General features: G+C 49.1%; 1 protein-coding gene across 1 annotated transcript in view; it reads right to left on the bottom strand.

The window, feature by feature from the left end:
- Nucleotides 1-361: 361 nt before the first annotated feature.
- Nucleotides 362-22140, bottom strand: part of PPP2R1A (protein phosphatase 2 scaffold subunit Aalpha) — a 36497-nt gene continuing 14718 nt past the window's right edge. Inside the window, exons 3-15 of the mRNA XM_054461987.2 lie at nucleotides 20907-21007; nucleotides 15331-15563; nucleotides 14002-14149; nucleotides 13723-13878; nucleotides 10967-11081; nucleotides 10786-10856; nucleotides 10198-10332; nucleotides 6888-7061; nucleotides 6501-6561; nucleotides 5618-5772; nucleotides 4506-4648; nucleotides 975-1066; nucleotides 362-818 (exon numbers count right to left, since the gene is read on the bottom strand). Of these exons, the coding sequence (XP_054317962.1) occupies nucleotides 802-818; nucleotides 975-1066; nucleotides 4506-4648; nucleotides 5618-5772; nucleotides 6501-6561; nucleotides 6888-7061; nucleotides 10198-10332; nucleotides 10786-10856; nucleotides 10967-11081; nucleotides 13723-13878; nucleotides 14002-14149; nucleotides 15331-15563; nucleotides 20907-21007 (1601 nt within the window). The 3' untranslated portion in view covers nucleotides 362-801. The remainder of the gene's footprint in view (nucleotides 819-974; nucleotides 1067-4505; nucleotides 4649-5617; nucleotides 5773-6500; nucleotides 6562-6887; nucleotides 7062-10197; nucleotides 10333-10785; nucleotides 10857-10966; nucleotides 11082-13722; nucleotides 13879-14001; nucleotides 14150-15330; nucleotides 15564-20906; nucleotides 21008-22140) is intronic.

Raw genomic sequence — 22140 nt, 5'->3', positions numbered from 1 at the left:
ACACAATACAAAACTGAGCTCATAAAGACTTAACAAGCTACTCCTAGTCACATGTCTATTAACTGAAGGAGCCACAATTTGGACCCAAGCAGTCTGGTTCCAAGGTACCTGCTTTTAACCCCCCAAATACTCGGCCAACATCTATGAATCTGAACTGCACTACAGGACACCAGCCAGAGCACCTCATGGACCCTCTACCCCAAAGGCCAGCAGCACTCCTGGCGGGATCCCCAGAGAATTTTCGGGACATAGGGGTATAATGGGTCCTGTAACAAGATCTTCTCCAGAGAAAAGGGCAGATGTTGTGGCTCTGCGGTGGTGCCCCCTCCTCCATGCTGACGACTAAGGCCAGAGGACCGACTACTTCTAGACCTTTATTTCTCTGTGAAAAGGGGGAAAATAAAAGGAATAAAATAAAAATGGCACAGTTGACACACACACAAAAAAAACCAATGAGAGGGAGGATGGGAGGTGGAGAAGAAAATGGGGGAGGGGTTCCCATCACAGCAGCAGGATCCAGTGACCCGGGATGCTCACATCTCTCCCCGACGTGGGCGGAGTAGCCCCTTCCTCCCAGGGTCGCTGTCCTGTCCAACCCCATGCTCCCCCAGCCCGTTGGGAGGTGGACAGTGAGACATCTTCCCAGGCTGGGGAGAGGAGGAACCGTGCTGGGGGAAGGGGCCTGGGGTCAGACCATGCACAGGGAGTGACAGCCAAAGGCCCCCCAGTGTCTCCCCAAAGAGGGACTTGGGGGGGTTGGAGGGTGGACACCAGAGGCCAGTGTTTGCTCCTCTTCCAGCATCAGGCGAGAGATAGAACTAGGAAAACAGGAACAAGAAAGAATCAGAACCACAGCCCTCTCTCTGCCCACAATGCCATGGTACCTCCCCCTCCCAGAAGCTGCTGCCCGCAGGCCTAGAGCCTGTCCTCAAAGTCCACCCTCCTGCTAGGGCTCTGTGCTTTCTAGGTCTTACCAGTCAAAGCCTCCTGGGCAAAGTATTTGACATCCACATCCTGGTCCTGGGTGAGCTTCTCTAGGATGGGCTTGACTTCACTCTGCAGGGTGCTGGAAAGCGAAAGGAGACAGGGAGAGAGAGGGTGAGCCAGGATGGACTGGGGCAACAGGTAGGCACATCTCTTGAGCAAGAAGGTGTACACAGACACGGACACACCAAACCCAAGGTGGGAGGAGTCTCAAGAATCCAGGACGCACACAGGAATTAGAAATCTCTGATCACTGCACAGGAGGGTGACCACAGTTAATAATAATATTTTGCATATTTCAAACCAGCTATAAAAGATTTTGAATGCTCTCATCACAAAGAAAATGGTAAACGTTTAAGGTGATAGATATGCTAATTATCCTAATTTGATCATTACACATTTGCATACGTTATTGAAACACCACTATACCCCCATAAATATGTATAATCATGTGTCAATTAAAAGTAAAATCAGGCCGGGTGTGGTGGCTCACATCTGTAATCCCAGCACTTTGGGAGGCCAAAGGCGGGTGGATCATCTGAGGTCAGGAGTTCGAGACCAGCCTGGCCAACATGGAGAAACCCTGTCCCTACTAAAAATACAAAATTAGCAAGGCGTGGTGGTGCACGCCTGTGATCCCAGCTACTTGGGAGGCTGAGGCAGGAGAACCGCTGGAACCTGGGAGGCGGAGGTTGTGGTGAGCCAAGACTGCACCATTGCACTCCAAATTGGGCAACGAGCGAAACTCCACCTCAAAAAAAAAAGAAAAGGTAAAATCAAGGCCGAGCACGGTGGCTCATGCCTGTAATCCTAGCACTTTGGGAGGCCAAGGTGGGCAGACCACTTGAGGCCAGGAGTTCAAGACCAGCCTGGACAACATGGGAAAACCCCCATCTCTACTGAAAGTACAAAAATTAGCCAAGCATGGTGGTGCACAACACAAGAACTGCCTGAACCCAGGAGGCAGAGGCTGCAGTGAGCCGAGATCGCACCACTGTACTCCAGCCTGGGTGGCAGAGCGAGATTCTGTCTCAAAGGAAAACCAAACAAACTGCAAAAAACCAACCAACCAACCAATTAAAGGTCAGAAGTATGACAAACAAGGACAGACTTCTCTGGGGCCCCAAACAGGGAGATCAGAGCAGGCTGGGAAAGTGGAACAGAATCTCAGAACCCCCAAGTCTTTGAGGCCCAGCAAATGGATCTTTCATTGATTTCACACATACTCACTGAGGCCTACGATGTATTAGCAGTGAATATGGAGCTAAATCACTCTTGATTTCTGCCATGAGGCACCCGGGCCAGGAGGAAGAGACCAAACTGGTACATAAGAGGGGAGTGGTAAGTGGCCCCAAGGGGAAGTTCCTGGTCCTCCAGGAGCCCAGAGGAGGCACCCACTCTCATCTATGGGACCCAGGGAAATCCGCCTGCACCAAGAGTCAATTGTTTTGGAAAACGGAGGAGGACTTCGGAGAGAAACTAAAGCTGAGGTTGTGTCCTGGAACAGATACAGAGAGGAATCTGCAGGCTTTGTGGGTCCCCCACTTTTAGTTGACAGCTCTCTGTTCTCCCCAAATAACCACTGTTCTTACTTCTATCATCTCGATTCCTTCATTCTGCCTGTTTCTGAACTTGACATAAATGGTGTGTTTTCTTGGGTTTGGCTCCTCACTCAACATGGTTATCTGTGAGAGTCACCTGTTGCTGCTTATAGCAGGCATTTGTTTCGTTACTGCTGAATTGTTTCCCACTACATCAGTAAACTAAAATTTATCTACTCTACTGTGGACAGACATGGAGGTTGTTTCCATTTTTATGGCTACTATGAATAAAGCTACCATGAACATTCTTCTGACAGAAACAGCACTCATTTCTCCTGGATAGAGACCCAGGAGGGGAAGGGCTGTTTCACAGGGTGTTTGTATAACAAGCTTCACCAAATTCCACTCCAGTTCCACTCCCGTTTTCAGAGTGATCAAACCCTAAATGTACAGCCCCACGTGCAATGGATGAGAGTTCCAGCTCTTCTATGTCTTCACCAACATCTGCACCACTGAGTCTTTTTTAATGTTGGCTGCTCTGGGAGGTGTGTAGTGATATGTCACTGAGCTTTAATTTGCATTTTCCTGAAGGCTAATGATGCTGAACACCTTGTCATATGCTTACCGGCTATTTGGAGATCCTTTTTCAAGTGCCTATTCAAGTCTTTTTCCCCATCTCTTTCTTGTCCTGCCTGATTTGTAGACAGGTATTGTGGATGAGTCCTTTCTCAGAAACATACATTGCAGACATCTTCCTCCAGTCAGTGGCTTGCATTTTACTCTCAAAATGCTGTCTTTTGAGAAATAGTGCTACATTTTATAGAAGGTCAACTTACCCATCACTTCCTCTGGTTTGCTGTTTAACAAATCTGTGCCTACACTAACTCATGAAGATATTTTCCTACATTTTCTTCTAGGTCCTTTGTCTTAAAATCTTTCTGGTTCTAGTCTGTCATCTCAAATTAATTTGTTTATGCATTGAGGTGAGGCTTCTTTTATTCCTACATGGGTATCAAACTGCCCCAAATATGTTTTTTAAAATACATACATTTCTCCACTCAACTACAGAGGTGCCTGCTGTTAAACACACGTGGGACTGTTTCTGTGCCCTTGATTCCATCCTATTGGGTGATTTAAATATTCTTGTGTTCACAACTATTTTAATTACTGCGGTGTCGTAAGTCTTGGTCTCTGGTAGTATAAATCATCCAACTTTGTTCATTAGAAGTGTCAATTTTCCACTAAAGAACCTGTTAAGATTTAATGGGCTTATATTGAATCTAAAGATGAGTTCAGGGAACTGTCCCATCCATGAATATTATGTAGGTCTGCTTTAATTTTTTTTGAGACAGAGTCTCGCTCTATCACCCAGACTGGAGTGCAGTGGCGTGATCTCAGCTCACTGCAACCTCCGCCTCCTGGATTCAAGCGATTATCTTGCCTTCAGGCTCCCAAACAGCTAGCATTACAGGCGCCTGCTACCACACCCGCTAATTTTTTGTATTTTTACTAGAGACGGGGTTTTGCCATGTTGGCCAGGCTGGCCGTGAACTCCTGACCTCAACTGATCCGCCCACCTTGGTCAGGTCTGCTTTAATTTCTCACAGTAGTGTTTTACAGTTTACACTAGAGGTGTTACATACACATCTTTCATTGAATTTATTCCTGGCTATTTGATATTTTTGGTGCAATTATAAATTATACACATACTTACATATAAAACATAAGGTGATTTCATTTTCTAATGACTTGTTGCCAGTACATAGGACTGCCATCCCATCACCCTCTCTTTCTATTTCATGCTGTGATGTTCATTTTACAGTTGAGAAAACAGATCTTGAGAAGGGAAGGGAGCCAAGGTCACACAGAAAGCAAGGAGCGCTGCCAGGCCTCTGACCCTGGGCTCCACCTTCAAAGGTCAAAGATTAAGGTGCCCACAACAAGCCCCTGCCAGTGTGTGGGGGAGTATCCAGACCTCACCTGTTGTCCAGGATGGGCCCTATCTTCTGCAGAGACTTGGCCACATTGAAGCGGACATTGGCAACTGGGTCCCCAGCCATGCGCAGAACCGTGGGCAGCATGTGCTTGGTGGTGATGTCCTGCCCACAGACCTCAGACAGCACCTGGGGGTCAGTGAGTGGCAGGGGTGAGTATGCAAAGCTCCTGGCTAACTCTCATTTCCCTCTGCCTCTGACCAGGCCACTCTGGTGATCATCAGGCCCTACAGAGGCTAAGCAATACGGGTGACTCAGTTAGTGGAGTGAATCTCCCAACTCCACTAACACCATCCTAACACCATGTCTCCATTCTGCGACGTCCCAGTTTCTCTGTCCTCTGGCTTCCCTTAATTATTCTGGAGATGGACCTTAATTACCAAGCCCTAGGATCCCTCCTTAGAGCAGTGATCTCCAGAGTGTGGCATGGGAAGAAATGATCAGAACACTTAGTTGTATTTATTTTTAAATCCCTTCCTTTCTAGCTCTGTGTATGGTTTACACATAAATAAGTAGTACATGAGATAATTATAATCGTAGGAAAAGCAAACAGACAGGAGCACTTCCTATCTGTAGCATAACTCTTCTAAGCCCTGTGCGTGTATAACCTGATTAATCTTTACACTCAGCAGGCTGTGATTACCAGTGTGAATTCTTTACAAATGAGAAGACCAAAGCATGAAGGGGTTAGGTAACTATCCAAGGTCCATAGTTAATGTATGGTGGCGCCAGAATTTAAAACTAGGTCTGACCTAGAGCCCATACACTCACCCACCGCACCACAGATAGAGACACACATTTCTCAGGGAAGGAGACGGGTGCTCATAAAGCTTGAGATCGCTGCTCCAACAGGTCAAGTCTCCCAGGACCTGGGTCCCTCACCATCCAAGTCTCCAGTCCCAGAGGCCCTACGACCCTGACCCTGGGAGCCCCACCCCCTTGCCTGCAGTTCCCCAAGGACTCATCTCCGGATAGAAGATGCCCTCCATGTCTCCATTCCCAAGCCAGGTGTCTCCCTTGGGGAACCCTCTAGCATCCTTCCTCTCCCAGGCACTCCAGTTCCCTAGGGATGGGCCAGCAGGCAGGTGGAAGGCTCACATTGATGCAGAAGAGCGTAGTCATGCGGTGCAGGTAGTTGGGGTCTCCGGACATGGCCAAGACCTTGGGGATGATTGTGGCATGGGCCCACTCCTTCCCAAACTTTTCCACTAGCTTCTTCAGGTTGCTGGTGGCTGCCTCGCGGATGGCATATACTGCAGAAGGGTGAGGGTGAGACAGACAGGGATTTGGAGGTGAAGAACTGATGTGGGCAAAATGTAGGTCACACTCACCATGGCTTACAAAGCAGCCCCTAGGTGCCAGGCCGCATGTGAGGCAAAGAGAGAAAAAAGGGCTTACTATGTGCTATATCTAGTAACTGTTTTTTTTATATACTATCTTTTCAACCACTCCAAGAGGTAGGTTCCACTACTGGCTTCATTTTACAGATGGGCAAACTAAGGCTCTAACAAGTGATTTGCCTAAATTATGTGGCACTTATTACTTCAAACAGGGCTTCACAGAGATAAATATTACCTTTTATTTTTTACCTCTCTTAGTGTAAACAATGAGCAATTCTCATAATGGCCCCAAGGGACCAGAATAAGAAGTTTCAAAGAATGAGTGTGGGGCTCATTCAAAGACAGCAGGTGACTTGTTTTAGATCTGACAGCCCCAAAGGCAGGATTCAAAACCCTGGTCTGGCTGCTCAGTGGCCCTCTGGCTCTCCACTATACCAGGCAACCCCTGGGTGATCTGTTTCATCCTCCTCCCACTCAACACTTCTCTGGGACTCTAACAAGCACGCGAGCTGGTCCATACGAGCATCCAGTGGCATGGGGAGTGACTCTAGCCTCCTCCACTGCCCGCCACAGCCCCAGCCAATCCATCCTGCCTTTCTGGAGCTCCCATCTCTTCTTGCTGCTCCTGTGGAGGTACTCACCATGATCCACAAGCCAGGCCATGCACAAGGAGTTAAGTTTCTCATCAAAGAACTCCACTCCCTACAGGAGAAACCAAGGGTTCCAAGGTAAGTGTTCCAGGAGAGCAAACAGGGGGAGCTGCCAGCCACACCCCATGGAACCTACACCCACCCTAGAAAGACCGGACACTTCTCAACTTCATCTGAGGTGCTCGTTTCCCTCTTCTCTCTTATTAAATCCAATGCATCTTTTAAGGCCCTATTTCCTGGGTCCCTTCCTTCGACTCCCCAGGCAGTTGTCACAGCCTCCACTAAGCCTTCAAAGCCCCCCGTTTCCCTATCACAGCCCCGGACATACTGTACCTCCCCTGAGGCAGCACTGCCTGGCCCCCAGGCCTCCTCACTCACCAGCTGTCCAGCCAGGAGGGGCATGTACTCAATGATGGCCAGCCGCACCCGCCACTTGGCGTCCTCAGCCAGCTCCACAATGGCAGGGAGCAGGGACTGGGACAGCTGCCGGATGCCAATCACCTCGTTCACACAGTCCAGGTTAGAGATGATGTTCAGCCGTACCTCAGGGCACTGAGGAGAGGAAAGAAGGATTCTGAGAGAATGCAATGCACACAGCAACCCAGGACAGGATGGAAAGAGCTCAGCTGCATCAACTTTTATGGACATCTCCCGAGGGATTACTCCTGTCCAAGCCCAGCTCCCCGTTCTGGGAATACATTAACGGCACACAAAAAGCAAGCAGCATGGATCACTAACTTAAGGAGATTTTTAAACCTTACAATAGTATCACAAGAAATGTTTATCCATTTTGAAAGGACTTTAAGAATCACAGTAGGAAAATACAACACCCTGGAAAAAACAGGCAGACATGATTCTTCTAATCCTAGCTCCGCTGCTTGCTAACAAGGGTTCCTTTCTGGATATCAGTCCACAACACGGGCGAGGGGAAGGAAGAAAACTATTTCCTTATTAAAACTATTTTAGTCTAAAAAAATAAATAAATAAAGGAGCACTGAAATGAATCAATAACCAAGTGAACAAGCCTGGCAGGCTTGGGCTGCTGAAACCCTGCACATTCCGAGGATAGGACTGGCCCTCACCCAGCTCCAGCCCTTGCTGTGTGTGCCTCAAGGTGCTGAACATGCGCATGAGAAGAGAAGGCTCAGAGACTATACCTCACCCATTTAAAAAGACTTCTTTTTGGTGCACCAGTAAAAAGGTAGCCTTTTTCATTTAGACAAGTTTATAAATTCTGGTGAGAGTCAAAATGTGAAATATAAAGTTTATAAATCTAAAATGCAAATCTCAAATATAAGTCAGATGAATTCCTCACACCAAGAAAACCATGCTGGTTCTTTTCTTCTAAGAGAAGCTGCCCTGAGACAGGCTGGCTGCCAGCACATGATTACCATATAGTGCTTGCTGAAGGGGAAACTGGAGCAAAAAATGCTCCAGTCCTCACATATGGGCTTGCCTTCAAACTGGGCTGAGCCTGGGTCCTTCCCTCATGCCAGAGGCAAAATGATCCCCAAAACTCTGGAGAGGTGTGAAATGACATAGCAGACAACTTGAGGGGCTCTCACCAGCCAAATTATGCCCATTAAAGCATCAAAAACAAATATAAATTGTATTAATATCTACAAAATATGATTATAAAAACTATGTGCATGTGAAGCATAACTCAGATAAATTACTTAAGTCATAAAATTCGTCATGAACATTAATGAAGATTCAGACTTTTAGCAACTGACGTAATTGATTAAAAACAGTACAATTAATCACCCACTAATAGGGAAAAACAAAAAGAGCAAAAAATATATTAAAAATAGTGCACTCTTTTCAATGTATTAAAAAATTGACTGTAATTCTGGGGCTAAGAGATTACTCCACTGTAACGGAATTGAATAACGTAACTTTTAGGGGCATGGGGGACTGAAATGTGATGCAGTACTTTCTGTTACAGTATTTCCTCCAACTCTCTAGCACACTGTGTGTGCGCCTGTGTATAAAAAAGAAAGAAGGGGATGGGGAAGAGAGAAAGACTGAGGCTTTTGGGAACAAAGATGTCACACACCAGCAAACAATTGCACCATCTGCCCAGTTTTTCACCACCAAGGCAAAAACCACCATGTGGTCCCTTCTGCCTCCTGAACAATCTTGAATCCTTCCGTATCACTGCAGCCTCATCTCTACACATCACTTAGTCTAGCCTCAGCCTTCCAGACTCCCACAGACTCCCACAGCCTCCGGTTTGGTCTTCCTACATCGCTGCTGGCCGCCTCACTTCAATCTTTCCTTCACATAAGCCTCAGGGTGCCTTCTAACACCAACTCTATTCTGGCTCTTCCTCTTGCCCACAGTCAAGTCCAAATCCTTCCCCAGTGGTCACCCTGATGATCTCTCCAGTCATCACCCAGCACCGCCTCTCATCCTTTGTAATCCAGGCAACCTGAACGGCTGGGTGTGGTCACATGATCCTCCTGGCCAATGGGTGTACGGGGTGCAAGCACATGTGAGGAATCTCGTCCTTCATAGGACTGCGCCTGCTGTGGTCTGTGCCTGACCCCTCCATGCCAGCTAAGAGATGCTAAAAATTGGAGTAGTTTCCTGAGATTCAGAGACAGTTGAGGTCAGCAGGGCTAACCCACCAGTGTAAGGCCGCCTAGACTGTTATGAGAGAGAGAAAAAAAATCCACCACCTAATTTAAGCCAGAATGTATTCTGGGGTCTATACTACAGCACCTTAGCCTAAACCCTAAAAAACATGAACTCATCCTTAACAGAACCTGTAACACCTTAATGGCATCATGGGACTGCCTGTCTCCCTCCACTGCCAGTCTCTGAAGGCTTTTGAGGATCAAAACTCTTATTCTAGGTTGGGCGCGGCGGCTCACGCCTATAATCCCAGGCCTTTGGAGGCCAAGGCAGGAGGATCGCTTGAGATCAGGAGTTCAAGACCAACCTGGGCAACATAATACCTTGTCTCTATGGAAAATGTTTTTAAAAATTATCTAGATGTGGTGGCTCTTGCCTGTAGTCCCAGCTACTTGGGAGGCTAAGGTGGGAGGATCACTTGAGCCTGGAAGGCGAAGGCTGCAGTGGACCATGATCACATCACTGCACTGCAGTGTGGGCAACACAGCAACACCCTATCTCAAAACATACATAAATTTTTTTTTTTGAGAGAGAGTCTTGTTCTGTTGTCCAGGCTGGAGTGCAGTGGTGCAATCTTGGCTCATTGCAACCTCCGCCTCCTGAGTTCGAGTGATACTCCTGCCTCAGCTGCCCAAGTAGCTGAGATTACAGGCACTTGCCACCATGCCTGGCTAATTTTTGCATTTTTAGCAGACACGAGGTTTCACCATGTTTGCCAGGCTGGTCTCGAAATCCTGACCTCAGGTGATCCACCCGCCTCAGCTTCCCAAAGTGCTGGGATTGCAGGCGTGAGCCACCACGCCTGGCCATAAATAAAACTTTAAATTTCTATTTTTCATATCCTCAATGTCCAGGAAAAGACTCATGAAGAGTGCCTGGAGGAATGAATGCATGAACACACAGGTATGCCCACAAACATGCAACTCAGCAAAGATCTGGATGTCTGTTGAGATATCAGGAGATTCCTGGTCAATCTAGGTAAACCCTAGCTATCTAGGAAGACCCACCTGTCCCCTCCACAAACCCAGAGCTGAGATCCTGGCACCCTTACCTCATCCTTCAGCTGAGCCAGGAAGAGGGGCAAGAGGTGCTCGATGGTGTTGTCTTTGCCCAAGATGGGAGAGAGACCCATGATGACTGAGGCCAGGGCAGACTTGACATGTTGGTTGGCATCGGACACCAGCTCCTGGGAGAGAGAAGAGGTAGGCACAGGGGTCAGTGCAACCCCTGCAGCAGCAAGTGGCCAAGTAGATGCCAACTCCTAAGAGACAATAACCTGTTTCTGCCCCTCTCATTCATAGAGCAGGGGATGGCTTAGGGTACAGGGGAAATCACTATTCCTTATGCGTACCACCTACTTAGAGTTCAATGACCCCTGCTCTCAGCAGCCCCCACTCCAACCCCAAGACCCTGTGAATGAGAGGACTCAGTGACGTCTGAGGTTCTAGAAAGTACTTCCACCTTTAAGGTCAGCCTCAAGCTGCAGTCAGGTCCCCTAACTGCTTGAAACCCAACAGCTGCCTGGTCCCACAGGGCTGGGAACCTAGTTTGCAGCTGACTATCCCCAAAGCCTTGTCTCCAGCCCCTCTTTTTGGCAGGCTCGGATCCACTTGGTTCCTCCCATCAAACTCTCTGTTACCTTGATGCAAGGCAAGATCTGGGACATGATCACATTCTCCCGACAATCAGCTGAGAGGTTTTCACAGAACTCTGTGGGCAGGGAGAGGGAGGCAAAGGGAAGTGAGACCTGATGTGCTAGTTCCACCTCCAGCCCCTCGGATACCCACCCCACTTGCTGTGTTTCGGCTGCCAGCACCAACCTTTGACCTTGTGGGAGGCTGCGGCCCTCACCTCGGCCTCACAGTCTTTCATCAGGTTCTGGAAGGCGGGGACCAGGTCTGTCTTGGTGATCTCAGGCCCCACTGCTTTCTGGAGCTGCAGACAGGAAGGAGGAGGGGGAGAGTGAGAAGGCCTGGCAGTTTACTCTGGGCTAAGGAAGCCAAAATCAAAGTGAAGGCACCAGAATTAGGGGACAGAGCGTGGGCCTTGGAAGCAGTGCTAAGATCTAATTCGAGTGCCAAGTCTGACCCCGGGGCAAGGCTCTTCACCTCGCTGAGCCTCTTTTGCTTCTGAAGAAAAATGAGGACTGCAAGGGCACCTACCTCACAGTGTTGTCAGCATTAAAAATAACAGATTTCCATATTGTTCAGGCTACTGGGGTTAAGTTTTCTGTTACTTGATCCAAAAACATTCAAATGATATAGTGACTGCAACTTTTTGATTTATATATGGCTGTATTTCTTAAAGATCTGTTACCAGAAGCACGTATTACTTTTGTAATGAAAATAAAATAATAGGCCAAGTGCGGTGGCTCATGCCTATAATCCCAGCACTTTGGGAAGCTGAGGTGGACAGATCGCTTGAGTCCAAGAGATCAAGACCGGCCCGGGCAACACAGTGAAACCCTGACTCTACAAAAAACACAACAATTAGCTGGGTGTGGGGGCAGGCACCTGTAGTCCTAGCTACTCAGGAGGCTGAGGTGGGAGGATCACCTGAGCCCAGGAGGTCAAGGCTGCAGTGAGCCGTGACTGTGCCACTGCACTCCAGCCTGGGTGATAGTGTGAGACCCTGTCTCAAAATAAAAATAAAACAATAAAGATTGACAGAAAGGAAGGCACTCTAGGGCCGGGCGCAGTGGCTTACACCTGTAATCCCAGCGCTTTGGGAGACCGAGGTGGGTGGATCACTTGAGGCCAGGAATTCAAGACCATCCTGGCCAACACGGTGAAACCCCATCTCTACTAAAAATACAAAATTAGCTGGGTGTGGTGGTGCACAGCTGTAATTCCAGCTACTCAGGAGGCTAAGGCACGAGAATCACTTGAGTCTGGGAGGTGGAGGTTGCAGTGAGCTGAGCTTGTGCCACTGTAGTCCAGCCTGGGCGAAAGACTGAGACTCTGTCTTTTAAAAAAAAAAAAAAAAAAAGGGAGGCACGCTTGGCCCTGCCTGTTTCATAGCACCAGGCATGGAAAGACGCATGGCTCCTGCTGCAAAGCTGGTTCCTGAAGACCTGGTAGGAAGCAGGACAGTTCATTATGAAGACGGGAATGAACAAGTAAAAATCTTGAAGGACCTCATGATATCTTGGGAAAATACTGCCTTTTATTCATCTTGCAAATATTTGCTGAATGTCTACTATGTGCCAAGAACTGGTTTAACAGCCTAAAATTCCTGCCCTCATGGAATTTCTATTCTAAGACCCAGTGTGACACAGTTTATGCAGCTCAGGAGACAAGGACGCGAAGAGCCTTCCCTAACTGTGGTGATGGTGCGCTATTCTGAAGCTCTGAGTCCTTCCCGCAAATGCCAGTGGGAACCAGCATAATTACAGGCAAAGGGCGCCCCAGGGTGGAGTGGCACTCGAGGCCTCTCTGATCCCACCCTACCCTCTCTCCTGCTTTCTCTCAGGCTGGGCCGTCAAGATCAGGCCTGAATGTTCCTGCTTGCACTTGCTCTCGCCTCCCAGGGTTCTTTGTCGTCTGGCTGGAACAAAGTTCCTATCTTAGCTCTTACCCACTCATCTTCTAGAACCAGCTGCAACACCACCTCCCCTCCTCAATGCTTCCAAGGCCCCACATCTGTCTGTCTGTCCCACACCTGTGACACTTTATAATCAAATTTCCCCTAAGTCAATCTTCCCCTTCAGACTGCCTGGCTCCGTGAAGGCCAGGAATGTGCCGAATTCACTGGCCCAGCAAATAGCTGGTGCTCAGCAAACATGCTTGTGGGATGAGACAATCTGGATCCCTGTGGAAGGAGCACTGTCCTGAGAGTCTCAGACCTGGAGTCTTGTCCCCTTTCTGCCTGGCTGGTAGTGTCACTCTGATCAGTTAATTAAACTTTCCGGGGCTGGGCACAGTGGCTAACACCTGTAATCCCAGCACTTTGGGAGATCAAGGCAGGCGGATCACTTGAGGTCAGGAGTTCGAGACTAGCCTGGCTAACAACATGGTGAAACCCCGTCTCTAATAAAAATACAAAAACTAGCCGGGTGTCGTGGTGGGCACCTGTAATCCCAGTCTCTCAGGAGGCTAAGGCAGGAGAATTGCCTGAACCCGGGAGGGAGAGGTTGCAGTGAGCCAAGATTGCGCCACCACACTCCAGCTGGGCAACAACACTCTAGCCTGGGCGCAGACTCCGTCTCAAAAAAAAAAACACACACACAAAAACCCCCACCTTTTTGGGCTGTGTCTTCCCCTTTGTGAAAGGACAGCTTGATTATGTCAGGAACACCCCCACATGTGCTACCCTTCTCTGCTCCTGTGGCACTTTCCTCCACGTAGCCTTAACTTAGCCTCAGAATCCTTCTCAAAGTAGCACCTCAAGATGCCATGTCAATCAACCAGGATTGGCATATGAAGTGAGATGCAGTTAGATGATCATAGAGATCCTATTGCTCAAACGCCCAATGTTTCCATCGGCCTAATGTTAAACCTCAGCTCCTGTATGCTTCCCTTCTGAGGGTATCACAGTGTCCCCACCAGTGGGACAATGTCAACGGTCGCTCATCTACCTCTGTGAACTTGTCAGCCACCATGTAGCGGACGCGCCAGGACTTGTCTTCAGCAGCCTGGCGCAGAGTGGGCATCACCAGGGCCTCCAGATCCTCCTGGGGCAGAAGCTGGGCGATGTTCACGCACGCCTCCACCGCCAGCAGCCGCACCGAGTCCTGGGGAGAGGAGAGGAACAGGGGGAGGGCAGCAGAGGCCTTGCTGAGCTCTGGGATTCTCTTTCATGGGCAGGAGCCACCAGAAGGAGGGGAGAGCAGAGAGGGCCAGGAAGCAAAACTCACCTGCTCGTCAGAGGCCAGGTTGGAGAACATGGGGATGATCTCACTCTTGACGTTGTCCAGCTCCAGCACCTTGGCAAACTCCCCCAGCTTGGAGGCTGCGGCCCGCCGCACCATGGGGGTGTCGTCTGAGCACAGGTTCCGGAAGTACCTGGGAGTCGGGGATGGGGATCCTGAGGCAGCAGGCAGTATGGCAGAGAGGAGCAAGCACAGACTCTGTAGTCGTGTGGGTCCAGGTTTTAGCTGAACGACCTTGGACAAGTGACAACCCCCTCTCTGTCTTCCCAGCCCTATGAAACGGAGCTGATAGTAACAGTACCTACCCCACAGGTCCGCATGAGGTTTAAATGAAAATAATGTGTGTGAGACACTTCACAGATTGCACATAATAAATCTAGTCAATGGTAAGTGCTGACGATTACATCATGACCATAAAAATTGCTTAACCAACGGGCCAGGCACAGTGGCTCACACCTATAATCTGAACACTTTGGAAGACCAAGGCTTGAGCCCAGGAGTTCAAGACCAGCCTGAGCAACATAGTGAGACCTCATCTCTGCCAAAAATAAAAAATGAGCCCAGTGTGGTGTTGCACACCTGTGGTCCCAGCTATTTGAGAGGCTAAGGCAGGAGGAATGCCTGAGCCCAGGAGGTTGAGGCTGCAGTGGGCTATGATTGCACCAGTGCACTTCAGCCTGGATGACAGAGCAAAATCCTATCTCAAAAAACACACAAACAAAAACTGCTTAACTAAGAGGCTGGTCTAGAGCCACAGAAAGGCTTTATTTTTCAGCAGCAATTGCTTCGGTCAAAGACGGTGGGGGCCAGTGTAAGTATCTAAGCATGTGTACAGCCGTAAACCAGAGTTCTGGAGTGAGCCAGGCTCAAACCTGGGCTTGATGGTCAACTGTTTGCAAAGTAGAGGAGCAGGAGGCTGAAAACTGAGGTGGTTTATCTGCCAAAGGCACTGGACCTGGGACAGGCTGGAGATACCATCAGATGTGATTTGCTGAAAGTTTTTATGTTCCAGATTTTGCTCTAAGCACTTTATGTGTGATTATTCTTTTAAATCCTCACATTAACCAATGGGAAGGAGGACCTGCCATCATCTCAATTCCTAAGTGAGCAAAGGGGCAGAGGTGGTAAACTGACAGGTGGCTGTGTCCAGAGACCAACTCTCGAGGATGTGGCCCATCAGGTGGTAAGCAGGAGTGGGAGTGGAGAGAGTTCAGGGGCATTTGGGCCCCAGCTAGATCGAAAGGAGTCTGAGGCTTCAGAGAAGGCTGGAGCTGAGGGGGGAGCTTGGCGCTTCCAAGGGGGGCAGAGACTCACTGTCGAAGTTCCGCCTTGACAGCACTGGACACTCGGGGGTAGCAGACGGAGAAGAGGCCGCAGGCCGAGGTGCGGGAGGTGAACCAGTCGCCGCCCGCCAGCCGCTTCACTAGCGGCACAAAGTGCGCCTCCAGGTCAGAGGGCGAGTGCTCGTGTGAGATGGCCCGTAAGGACTCCACTGCCTTGTCCCGCACCACTGTCTCCTCCACTGTGGCCAGCGACTCCAGCGGTGGCTGTGGTGAGAACACGAAGTCACTGGACAGCTCCCTCTCCACCATCCCCGGCCCTGGAGCCCCATCCTGCACCCCATCATGGGCTCATCTCCTCAGAGAAAACTTCCTTATTACCCATCCCGGCCTTCATTAAAATAGCCTTTAAAAATGGTTGCAATGCATGATTCAAAGGAAAAACGTAATACTATGCCAGCCAGCAGAAGGTCTCTGTCAGCGTGCCTTCCACAAAGGTTCTTATTTAGGGGTCCTTGAAGGAGTTTCACTGGGGTCCATGAACCTTAAAATTACACACGTCACTTTCTGAGGAGAAAGTTCTTAGCCTCTCAAAGTGCAATGATCATCACTGACACTGCGTACAACATCTATTCACTGTGTGTACTAGGCAGGACCACCGTGTTGTACCAGGGGTGCTTGTTCTTCCTCACTGAATTCTATAAAGCAAGTCCTGATTTTAAAGAAGAGAAAACGGGCCGGGCACAGTGGCTCAAGCCTGTAATCCCAGCACTTTGGGAGGCCAAAGCAGGTTGATCACGAGGTCAAGAGCTCGAGACCAGCCTGGCCAATATGGTGAAACCCCGTCTCTACTAAAAATACAAAAAAATTTAGCTGGGTGTGGTGGTGTGCGCCTGTAATCCCAGCTACTCGGGAGGCTGAGGCAAAAGAATCCTTGAACCCGGAAGGTAGAGGTTGCAGTGAGCCGAGATCGCACCACTGCACTCCAGCCTGGGCAACACAGCGAGACTCCCTCTCAAAATGAAAAAAAAAAAAGAGAGAAAAGTGAGGTACGGCCTGGCTTGCCCAAGCTAGTAATAGCTACAGGTCAGGATCGAAAACCTGACCTAAGCTTCCATGAACAGTTACACACAGCTCTGGTGACTGAATTGGGATCTCATGTTTCTGGGGGACTATGGGGCTCGGGACTGCTCGCTGGTTGTTACTGTGGGCCTAGAACGACTGTGCTCCTTCAGATACATATGACTGGCTCTCTACTGTATCCCCAGAGCCCAGCATCACTCTTAGCACAAGACAGGAACTCTTAATTAGTGACCTACTGAAGGGAAACTAAACTTATCCCAATATGTTCAAATAAAGGTGTGGAGGTCTCTGGTCTGAAATTCAACTTGGGCTGACAGGTATTTAAAGCAGGAAAAAAAAATCATAAATGGAAATGCCTCCAGGGCCCAGTCAAGTAACAGAATGATACCATCAGCCAAGGTGACAGGCAGGGGTGGCGGCAGAAGGCGTGAATAGGAAGAGGCAGGCACTGTGACACCCTGGAGAGCATGTAGCCCAGGGAGGGCAGGTGCTCCCCAGCTCCAAGGACTGTCACTATGGGAGAATGCAGCTGGCAATAAGCAAATCTGGTTTTCCAAATGCAGCCCTCAAAAAAACTCAAGAGTCTTATATGTGAGAAGTCTCATGTAACACATGCTACAACACGGATCAACCTTGAAGATGTTATGCCAAGGGATATGAACTAATAGTCATAAAGACAAATATTTTCTGATTCCACTTATATGAGGACTCTAGAACAGTCAAACTCATAAAGTAGAACGGTGGCTGCCAGGGGCTGGGGGAGAGGGAATGGGGAGCTCATGTTCAATGGGTTTGGAATTTCAGTTTGAGGAGGTGAAAAATTTGGATGGTGATAATGGCTGCACAATGTGAATAAACTTACTGCCACAGAACTACACACTTTAAAATAATTAAAATAGCACATTCTATGTATATTTTTACAGTAAAACTAAGAATAAAAACAAATGTTTAAAAATAGCATTTAAAAATAGTTGCAATGAATGATTCAAAGGAAAAATGTAATACTAAGCAAGCCAGCGTAATGTCATTGTCACAGGTCTTCATGCTATCGTGACGTCTCAGGTTCAGGACGGTATCATGGGAGTGTGACCATAGGTGCGGTGTGACTGGGATACTACAGGGAGAGAGTTCCTCTTGCTCACCTCAGTTCTCCCACCACCTGGGCTGGGACAGAGAAGGCACTCAATGAACACCTGCCAAGTGACTACAGGTAGAACTTATGGCAATCTGTTATAAGGAGGCCTGGGACAGAGGCTGAGCAGTAATGATGTAAGCCAAGGTTCTCTTCTCCAGTAGGTTACCGCAGGAAGTAGTTTTCAAAGTATGATCCCTGACCACCCTGCAGCAGATCTCCCGGGAGGCCTATCCCAGCATGGACAGCGCTCAGAGCTGTAGAGCCAGGATTCCTGATCGGGCGCTGCCTCTGCCAGGCCAGGGCACTTGGACACCACGCTGCAGGAGGCTGGTCTCGCCCAGGCCTCTGTGGGAAGGGCTGTCAGACTGAGTGGAGGGCCAGCTACCAGCTACAGTGTCTTCCTTCGCAGGTCTGTCCCCCCAGGCCCAGGAACGTACACATTTAAGAAACTGCAATTGATGCCTTTGCACAGTGAAGACTCACTACTGTGAAGCCTCTCTGTGAAGTCTGGGGGAAAGGGTTCTCAAACCTGGAGACCACACAGGGTAGGGAAGAGTGTGAACCGCCTAAAATCCTGTGTACTTTTATGAGAGGTTCCGGAATTTAACAGATTCTCAAAGGAATCCATAATTCCAAAAGAGTTAGGAACTGCTGGCCGGATGCGGTGGCTCACGCCTGTAATCCCAGAACTTTGGGAGGCCAAGGTAGGTGATCATTTGAGGCCAGGAGTTCCAGACCAGCCTGGCCAACATGGTGAAACCCTGTCTCTACAAAAAATACAAAAATTAGCCGGGCATGATGATGGGTGCCTGTAATCCCAGCTACTTGGGAGGCTGAGGCTTGAGAATCACTTGAACCCAGGAGGCAGAGGCTGCAGTGAGCTGAGATTGCAACACTGCACTCCAGCCTGGGTGACAGAGTGAGACTCTGTCTCAAAGAAAAAATAAAAATAAAAAGAGCTGCTGACACAGAAACAACCCTCACACCCAGGCACGGTAGCTAACACCTGTAATCCTAGCACTTTGGGAGGCCGGGGTGGGTGGATCACCTGAGGTCAGGATTCCGAGACTAGTCTGACCAACAAAGTGAAACCCCGTCTCTACTAAAAATGCAAAAATTAGCTGGGTGTGGTGGCACATGCCTGTAATCTCAGCTACTCCTGAGGCTGAGGCAGGAGAATCACCTGAACCTGGGAGGCAGAGGTTGCAGTGAGCCGAGATCGCGCCACTGCACTCCAGCCTGTGCAGCAAGAGTGAAACTCCATCTCGGGAAAAAAACAAAACAAACAAACAAAAAAACAATCCTTACACTGCAACTACAGGAGTCTCTGTAATTAATTCCATTTCACCACTGCTGAGAGCGAGTGCCGGGAGTGGGTCTGACACATCTCTGGGTTTCCACAGCCTAGAGACCTTGCTCAATGTTTGTGGAATGAAGAAACTACACAAAGCCATTTTCTATTTCTTATAACCTGTCAAAATCCAGGTTAACAGCCACCTCCTCCAGGAAGCCTTCCCTGACAACTTCCCATCCCACCTAAGCACGTTAGGTGCTTTCCCTGGGTTTTAAGGACCCCCCTGCCTCCCTTGTTTACAGCTCTGAAAGCAACCAGGAGCCCTCTGAGGATAGCACATAGGATTGGCTAAGAATTAGGGGCCTGGGATGGAATCTGGACTCTGCCTCTTCCCAGCTCGGGCAATTCACTTAAATCAGCCTGTGCCTCAGTTTCCTCATCTGGGCAATACAGCTACCATCAGTATACAATTGTGTAAGGCTCTTGGGATGTGCACTGCAGGCAACGAGCAAGCACAAGCTATTCTGATCTCACTCTTCTCTGGTTTCCAGCACTGCCTGGCCCAGACAGCCCCAGGATATGTCTACTGGCTGACATGAACGTCAGGCACATCAGTCACAGGGAACTGCTTCCCAAAAGGAAGCATGGCTTGACTGGAACTTTCCTCACTGAGAATGTTCTGTTGGGAGACCCTGGCCAGGTAGAAGCATCCCTGGGTCCCAGCCCAACTCCACAGCAAGCCTGAGTCCCAACCTCAGTTGCAGACCCTGGGGGCCCTTGTTGAAGCCTTGCGGTTTCATAAAAATGATGTCTTCTGCTCCTAAGTCCTCTGAGAAGCCACTGAAAGCTATGAATTCACGGCTCAGAAGTTCCACCTGACAAATACCAGGCAGGGGCTACAGACAATTTTGTGAAATTCAAGGAACCCCTTCTAGGCTGGCCCCAAACCTCATCATGCTCACGTTAAGAAGCCCTGTTTTGTGTAAAATGTATGAAATGATCCATTTGTATACAATTTTGTGTGTCCATACGCACAAATTATACACATATGCCCAGATGAAGGCTGAGATACCAGAATTTAATGGTAACTATCAAGTTTCCTTAGATAACGCTGTTTGGGAAAAAACAAATTGTTGTATTTGCTCAAATCCCAAGATCCCAACAATGATAAGCACCATTCTTTATACACCACTAGAGGGAGAAAGGCTGCTGCTAACCGTAAAACATCATCAAGTGCCAGTGCCACACTGTATCTCTAGCAACAGTGAAATACAGAATCACTGGGCGAGTGGGGCAGAGGCAGAGGCAGCAGCAGCGGCCCAGCACTCTGAGAACAGTGAAAACCAGGGGACTAGGCAACCTGTAGAGTCTGCCTTCCCAGATCATCTTCTCTCAAACAATGCTTCTTGTTGGGATCTGACCCATCGTTGCGTCCCTAGCCATCACCTAGCACAGGACACACAGGCGGGCACTGGGGTGGGGACCTGGCAGACAGTCAAATGGACAGACCAAGAATCCCAGCTCTGCCATCTACTAGCCATAGAATCTTGAAGAGATGCTTAGCCTCTCAGTGCTCCAGGTGGCTCGCCCATAAACAGGGAATCCCTCCTACCCCCAGGCTGGATATGGTGTCACAGCAACAATAATGACAACTGCAGTTAACATCTGTTAGTACCTACTAAGTGCCAAGTACTGTGCTAGGGCTCTTCAAGATAATTTAAAAAGGTTTTCATAACCCCATTGTGCAGATGAGAAAGGTGCAGCACAGAGAGGTTACATACTTCTCTTACAAGTCACACAGCAAATCAGTAGTAGAACCCAGCCTGACTCTAAACCCACAGCCCTGTATGTAGAATCCCAGGTAAGGCCTGGCACTGGGCACCTACCTGACCACTAAACAGAAAGGATGACAACTACACCCTGAGTTCATGATATTAAAAGCCACTCCTGACTTGTTGGATTAAAGCGGATGTCCATGGCCCAGCTGTTCTGACGTGATCCCCACGCTCTCCGACATGCTCCCCCCCTTGCCCTAGGCCGGCAGGGCCACGGGCCGACCCTAAGGGGTGGGCAAGAGGACTTCCTGCCTTCCACTCACCAGCAGGCAGTGCACGTACTCTGGGCCTCCCACCAGGGTAGTGAAGGTTCCCAGCTGTTCTGCCAGGGCCAGGAGGACCTCATCTTCATCATAGATGGTATCTGTGGAACCAAGATAGACTTCGTGACTATTCCATCTCAACTCTGACCCCAGCCCAAGCTCAGAACACATGGACTCCATTCTGCTTCCTCAGGCTGTCAGCCCTCAGTTCTCCCATCCGCCCACTTGCTCCCCACTCTCCACCTGGGCTGACACAGAGATTAAGGTACAGGCTTGGCTGGGATGAGAGAACCCTAAGTCCTGCTTCTGCCCTCTAGCAGGTGTGGAACACTGACTGAGTGATTCCACCTATCTGAGTCCCAGCTTCTGCGTCTGTAAAATGGTGTTCACCATCCCTCCCTCGTAGCAACGGTTACAGTGAGGAGCAAATATGACCAGGTGTATAAAGCGCAGAGCATGGTCAACAAGAGCTTTTTTGGGGTCCAGCTTCTCCCCTCAGCACTGTTCCCTCTGCCAGAAATTTTTTTTTATCCTTGGAGATTCAGTTTAGCTACCCCTTCTTGGAAGATTTCTAGGATGTCCGCTACACCTTCTCTGGGCTCAGTCTCTCTCTCCTTCCATGCCACCTTTACCACATCCCTAACATAGGCTATAATCAGCGAGCCCAGGACTGGCTCCTCTGTGCCCCAGTTCCTGCTAGAGCTGAGCACAGACAGACAGCAATTCAGGTTTGCTGAAAGAATGAATATGTGAAGGGAAAATCTGTTCTGTCCCTAATGCCCACATCCAAAGGCCTCTCTCTTAAGCTCCATCCTCTCATCCCTGAGGCAGTGGGAACGGCTAATCTCTGCACAGCACAAGCTGCTAATATCCCTGGCATCTACTGGCACTTAAACCTCCTGCATTTAAGTTGGGTATATGGCAATCTAACAGCCGACTGCATTGCCCAGACGCCCTTGCAGTTGGCAAGGCCATGTGACCCTGCTCTGGCCAAAGGGGTGTGAGTGTAAGTGGTGGGTTCAACTTCTGCGTCACCTCCTTACCACAACCCTCTCATTTAAGTAGTCATTATCATCATCCCCATTTTATGGTAGGTTCAAATCTTGCTTTACTGTTGGGTGCTTATACAGCAACTCACTCCATCTCTCTGAGCCTTTCTCATACCCTAAATCACAACAGGGCTGTTCTCTCTTCATAGGGTTGTTCTGAGACTGAAGGGAAATAAATGCTTTCA

Source organism: Pongo pygmaeus, chromosome 20, assembly GCF_028885625.2.
Source record: "Pongo pygmaeus isolate AG05252 chromosome 20, NHGRI_mPonPyg2-v2.0_pri, whole genome shotgun sequence".
Classification (NCBI taxonomy): Eukaryota; Metazoa; Chordata; class Mammalia; order Primates; family Hominidae; genus Pongo; species Pongo pygmaeus.
Note: the sequence above shows the minus strand (reverse complement) of the source record. Positions and strands in the feature narration are given on the sequence as shown.